The 6666-nt window shown below is 54.7% G+C and overlaps 1 protein-coding gene across 1 annotated transcript in view; it reads left to right on the top strand.

Moving 5' to 3' along the window:
• Positions 1-281: 281 nt before the first annotated feature.
• The window catches only part of SARC_00026 (hypothetical protein), a gene marked incomplete at its 5' end in the record, with an annotated part of 7188 nt that continues 803 nt past the window's right edge, over positions 282-6666 (top strand). Inside the window, 2 exons of the mRNA XM_014306321.1 lie at positions 282-3908; positions 4313-6490. Coding sequence (XP_014161796.1) covers positions 282-3908; positions 4313-6490 — 5805 coding nt within the window. The remainder of the gene's footprint in view (positions 3909-4312; positions 6491-6666) is intronic.

Below are 6666 nucleotides of genomic sequence, written 5' to 3'. Positions count from 1 at the left end.
ATATATATGCAAATATACACGTATATACTGAGAAACTCTAACGATGTTGAAGTTTTCGTTTTTTTATGTGATTTTAGCTATCGGTTTTTATTTACCCCATCTTGGATCACATTCTGTAACTGCAGGTGTCGACGAAAAATCGCAGCGCGGTGGCTAGTTCTGATCTTCGAGACCAGCACATTAAAAAAGCACAAGCACACATTGTGCAAACAAAAACAGATTCAGGATCGCAGACCAATGGGTCGCAAGATCGCCGGGAAAAGAATGTGAGTGCTGTACATATGAACGATAAGGGCCGAGCGGGTATGCCTTCCGGTGGCTCGGAAGTTAAGCTGAAAACTGAACCAGTCGTGACTACCGGCTGGGGAGATGCATCCAGGGACGGTGATAGTAAAGGTGTTGGTGAGGTGGACAAGAAATCAGATATCGGATCCGCGATGGGTGCTGACTTTGGGGACCGATATAGAGTTGGTGAGGGTGGGGGTACTGGAAATGTGGACTATAAACAAGAGAACAACAGCGATGTAAAGGAGGAGCGCCAAGTTCCCCCCCTGCCGCCATCGCAGCCTCTAAAAACCCGGAACGATAGGCGGGAGCATTTGCATGCTTACCAGAGTCAGTCGCAACTAATGCAAGCACTCGCTGGAGAACAGGCGCGGATAGAGCAGACATCCCTCAAAGCACAGCCGTCTTCACAAGCACAGAGGCATGAACGGGGCGACAGCGCGGCACACAGTCCATCGCAGTACATGTCACAGCGCCTGTCGCCAATTCTATCGCAAGCCCCTAACCGCCTCTTGGCACCCCGACCGGCCGCTGCTGTAGCACGTGGGAATGGCACGTTGTTGGAGGAAGCATCGGGCAAACAAGTGAAGCCGCCACAGACCCAGACTTACGATCAGCGCATACAGGAACAGCAAGAGCGGGCCCACCAGTTAGAGCAACAGCAGCGCATGCTGGAGGCCATACACGAGCACGAAGCATCGACGACGACTGAGAGATCGCCGTCCCCGCGAGTGGGGAGCATTAGGGATATAAAAGGGGCCGACAGAGGGCAATGGCCCCAAAGACAGGACGCCTCTCCCTCAATACGTGCCCAGCAATCGCCCAGTGGCACACAGCAGGCGCGAGCACAGAGAGGGGCGGATGGGGGGGCTTGGAATGGCTCAGGGCCCATGAAGTTCCGAGAACACGATACGGAAGCGGCCAGCAGTGCGCCGCAAGACAGGGTGTATCGGTTCGACCAAAGGCCCGACCGAGAAGTGGGCAGAAGTCTGGGGGACTCTCTGAAGGATCAGTTTGGCGAGGGTATGAAGGCGCGGTCAGTCACGTACTCCCCACGGCTGAGTGTGCGCGACGAGCTACTTGTGACACACCGCTCGAAGTCTCAGCAGGACACTTTGAAGCCGTATGGCTCGGGTGCGGGTTCTGATGCGGAGTTGCCTACAGTTGCAAGCCCTGCGAATGGCAGCTTGAGAAGAGGGGCCAACGAATGTGCGAGCGTCAGCCCGAGTATGGGTATGGGTTTGGAGGTGCCGTTGAAATGGCAACGCAATCCATCTACCCAGAGTGAGAATCTCGGTATGGCGCGGTCCCCACAGTATTCGGCAAGGGCTGGTATGACGCCAACTATCCAGGGAGGGGAGGCGAAGCATGATGCAGCACAGCCACACTCACAATATCACCGAGAACAACGGGTCAACGTGTCTCTTACTCGCCCGAGAAGTGCAGACGTACTCACACATGGTATGGATATGCATGCGGGAAGGGAGACGAAGAGGGTTCGGTTGGATGAGATGAGGCCCATGGTCAGCTCACGGTCACAGCCACGATTACCGCAAGTACAGGCACAAGCACAAGCCCAAGCAGAACTGGAAACCCAGGCGCATTTGCGAAGGCAGCCTCAGGGTCTTACTCGAGAACAAGCAATGCATACACGAGACCAAGGTATGTATTCCCGGGCGCAGCTCCAACAGAGGACACAATCACCGCAAATGCAGTCACAGCCGACGAGAGATGCGGAAGCACAGGGACAACGCCAGCTAGAAAGAGGCGAGGCCTACTTGCACAAATCTGCACCGTCCAGGAGTGTGGGAGATGATCAGCACGGCCTGGATTGGAATGATGAAGGTGCGGGCGGTATTGGGGCTATGCGGAGTATGGCGCAACAGGCAGGACAAAAGAGCCCTCAATATCAAAGCCTGCGGTCGCAGCGAACGCTGGAGTCTATCCCGCATCAACGGCGGGACACGGCCGAGAGGGCGTACGCTGAGCGTCTACAAGGGAATGTCACCGGTGGGTTGCGCGAGCGGGGTCGTGAAGGGGATCGGGAGATCTACCGCGGTCACAGAGGTGAAGATGACTACGACAGAAAGTACTACCAAGCAAGCGGGGGGTTGTCTAACCGAGAGTATCGATACGAACGAGAATTGGAAAGGGCAAGAGAATTGGAAAGAGAAAGGGAAATAGGAAGGGAAAGGGAAAGGGAATGGGAAAGGGAATGGGAAAGATATAGAGGAAGAGATAAGGAGGAATCAGACCTCAGAGAATGGCACAAGGGTGCAAGCACGGGCAGAGATATGAAGAGAAGAGAGGACCGGCGACGAGACATGGAACTCGACGGATTTCGGGAGATAACGTACAGAGACTATCTCGACCGCACGGGTGAGAATCTGGGACAATTTCTACCCGGTTTGTCCAGAGAGGATGGGCCATGGTTCAACGACCGACCACTTGTGGCGAACCAACGGTACATGGTAGAGGGAACCTACAAGAGGTCCACAATGCCCACAGATAGGGGTTACGATTACATGCACAAGCGTGGAGACATAGACGGTTCTGTGGATCCCAAGAAGGCTATATCCGAGAGTCCGTATGACTATCGGGAGGTGTATACTGACAGCAAGGACGGCTTGGTAGACGAGCGCGAGAGAGCGCGTGCGATGAGTCGAGGTGCGTTCGATCCAATGGGCGACGCAAGGCAGAGGGATATGCACGAGTCACGTGCCTTCCGCACACAGGCAGAGAGTGAGCGGGATCTTCGCATGCTCGAGGATAGACGGAGAGAGGCGGACAGGGACGGTATGGACCGTTTGCCCTCGCGGACCAGGCCATCGGAGTGGACTAGGGCAGACCCCAGAGACAGGTCGAGGTTTGAGGTCGAAGCAGAGGCCGATAGTGCGCGTAAGCTGCGGCACTCGCCCTATTTGGAAAATGGGCGGACAAGTGGGGGTAGAGACGTGGGGGGAGATTATCTGGAGAGTATCGCGGACCAGAACACGGCTAGTGCAAGAGACCCAAGGAGTGACCGAGAGGCCGGCGACTGGCCCGCAGGCGTAGACCGAGAGAGTAGTCTGTCGCGAGCACGGAGTCAACCGGGGATAGCCCAAAGAAGCAGGGCGTCCCATGTGAGTGCAGTACCACCCAAAGCACGTAAGGAGCAATCCCCGAGTGCACGGGCACGTCATCTGTCCAACGCACAGGTACGCGGACAGGGCCATGAACAGCCGAGCGTATCTCAGTCGCACCTGGGCGTGGTGGGGACGAACGCGCATCTGGGGGTGAGTTCTACCAAAGGCTCGCTGCTCCTGAGCTCCGGTACTGCTGGCAGCCTAGTGGCCGGGCCTTACTATACACGGGAGCGGAAGTACAGTATCGTGAGCGATTCGCATAACAATGCCGACTCGAAGCAAGGTTCTGGCCGGGTGAGGAGAAACTCGATGCACACGACCGGCTCGGGGGGGTCTCCTGGGGGGTCTGATGTGGAGCCGGTCGATGCTACGCCGGCTGAGAAGGAGAACTGGCGGAAGATGAAGCACAAGAAGCAGGAGCGCAAACGCCGCGATATGCACAACGACTCGTTTCGGAAACTGGGGACCCTGCTGCCGTCCAAGGACGATATAAACCTGGTACGTCGGGGCTTGCCTACTTTGGTGTATACCTCTATTTTACGCTAAAGCGAATACCTGCTCGTGTCTGACATTTAGCCTTTTCGCAATCGAGATTTGGTTATCTATATACATATGCACGTATATACATGTAGCTTACTCAAATTGTTAACAGAAATTTGAATTCCTATCTGCCCTTTTTTTATAGTGGCCACTTTGATCTGGTCTCAAACAGTCTTTTGTGTCACTTTTATGCCCCTATTTCTTGTATACCAGTCTTGAATCACTACATTTCAAGCTATTCTGCAGAGCCTTCCCTCCATTCTACTATGTACTCCTCCAAGTCACCATTCTCATCCATTGTAAGACCTATAAAGCTTCATCACGGCACTCTTCTAACCCGTACACCCATACACTCCTCGCAGCCTAAGGTACAAGTCCTCACAGAAGCCATCACACACATCCACGAGCTTCGCCGCATAGGAAGTGCACTTGAGAACGTGCGCGCAACCACAGCCGAGCAAACACGCGAACTGCAGTACTGCCTGCGCAGTTTATTGCGAGACCGGCAGCGTAGGGGCTTGTCCGTGCCCTCCATCGATCCGGCCCTCTTGGATGTACCACCGCTCGCGTTCAACAGGCCTGTAGGTAGCCGAGAGGGCATGCGAAGCCGATCAGTGACTGACTATGAACATGCGGAACGACAGCAGACGGCCCGAGGCAGCGGGCGGGATGAGGGGTACAAGGAGAGTCTCAGAGACAGAGATGCAGATGCAGATGCAGATGGAGAGAGAGATCAAGACGGTGGTAGGTATATGGACCGAGACAAGCACACAGAGGACACCCCGATAGACGCAGAGAAGCATGCGAGTGCTGATGCGTACGATAACGCAGACGGCAGTGGCGAAGATGATGACGAGGGCGATCCCGGCGTAGGCGTGCATACAGTCAAGGAGTTTGTGGTCAAGATAAAGGGAGGCTCAGGGTCGGAGTGGTTGAGTTTCTCGTCCATGCACAAGAGTGCCACAAACCCAAAGGGCTCGCTCCTTGCCACTACTACCAACAGTAATGACAACAACAGCAACAGTAACAACAACAACAACAACAACAGTAGCCACAACACTGGCGGACACGGCAGTGGTGACCTTGACCCGAGCAGCAGTAGCAGGGCCTTCGACGCACCTTACGGGGGTACTAATAAGCACGGTAGGGAAGACTGGTTGTCCAATGGTGGCCAGAAACGACCCACAGGGCACAAGCGCAAGCCATCCTCTCTCTCCACCTCCGATGCCTACTCAAGCGCCTTCGCACAGCCAACGCCAGGTATGCGCAGTGTCAGCGGCGGTAGACCATACACGGCCCCCAATCGAGGTCAACAAGTGCCCACAAGCACACAGACAGTCGGAGACAACAGCACATACAGCCGAGGCCTCGAGAGCTTCTCTCACCAGGCTCGGGCGCAGCGGGGCATGAGTAAACAGATGGGGTCTCAGCGGGCGTACTCGCCAGCTCGAGAAGCCTCGTCACGGACCTGGTCTCCCATGCGTGAGAGAGACAGTGGTGGACGACAGAGTGGGACCCAGCTGAAAGGTGCAGCAGACAGAGGGGACGGATCGGCCAAGATGCGGCTGTTGAGACTGCACGTGTCGGTCAGTGAGGCGCAGGAGATGGATGTGGACGAGGTGGTTGGAGAGGGGAAGGCAGGAGGACTACGTGACAGGTACGGAGGCACGCGTTCAACTGATGACAGCAGACTGGAGGGGAGTGCCATGAGAGCCGACGAAGCCGGTGCGATGCGGAGGTGCGGTAGTACAAAGTATTACTCGGATCAGCAGGAGAATCCGTACGGTTATGACGATGACGTGGAACACTATGGCCGAGACAAGAGGCATATCGCATATGAAGCCGAGCAGTACTACGTCGATGAGTTCGGGTTTGAATACGAGCCAGAGGACCTGGAGGCGAGCGATATAGAGTATGACGAAATCGAAGATGCCCTTGCTGCCCAACTACAAATGGGGGATAGGGGTAGGTATAGGGAAAGGTATGGGGACACAGACATGGTGCAAGGTGATAAGTCTGTAGGCGGATATACCGAGAGTACTGGTATACTCTCTCACGCGTCACGTCCCCCCACCGACGAACACGGAAATGCCTCTGTCAATCCGCGCAGTGAGTTACAGGGCAATAAATCGGCAGGTGGACACGGTAACAACAAACATAGCCAGATGCCGAACCCCAGGTCAAAGGGTAAGAACAGTGTAGGTAGGAATAGTGTAGGTACTATTTCCATAACTCCTAACCCGCCGCCACGAAATCGTAGTAGGGCTAGTACGAGCTCGGCCGCTAAGCGCAAAACGCCCAAGTCTCGATCTAACGCTCGCAGGAACAGTGAGAGTGCTGGAGGGATCCATTCGGATGCGTATGACGGTTATCATGGCAACGAGGATGGTGGAGCCAGCGGTGCGGAGGGAACGTATGGAAGGGGCGGTAGACCGGGACACAACGAGAACGAGCGTCGGCGAAGGTCTCAGATGAACCAGGCTTTCAACGAACTTCAGCTTAGACTACCCGTATTCAGAGCCATGTCAAAACCCTCGAAGGTATGTGATACTCGTGTGCTTGTTGAGTTGCAGTAGATCGTATCATGGGCATATTTAGATGTTGATCTGTGTTGGAATGTTTAAGTTTTGTTTGTGTTTCCGAGTTAAAAGATTGGTTTTTACTTTAGGTTTTGATCAGGGGTCTTACGCGTATATAGATATTTATATATTATATA

This window comes from Sphaeroforma arctica (genome assembly GCF_001186125.1).
Source record: "Sphaeroforma arctica JP610 unplaced genomic scaffold supercont1.1, whole genome shotgun sequence".
In the NCBI taxonomy this organism is placed as follows: Eukaryota; class Ichthyosporea; order Ichthyophonida; genus Sphaeroforma; species Sphaeroforma arctica.
The sequence above is the reverse complement of the archived record's forward strand: the minus strand, read 5'-3'. Positions and strand labels throughout refer to the sequence as shown.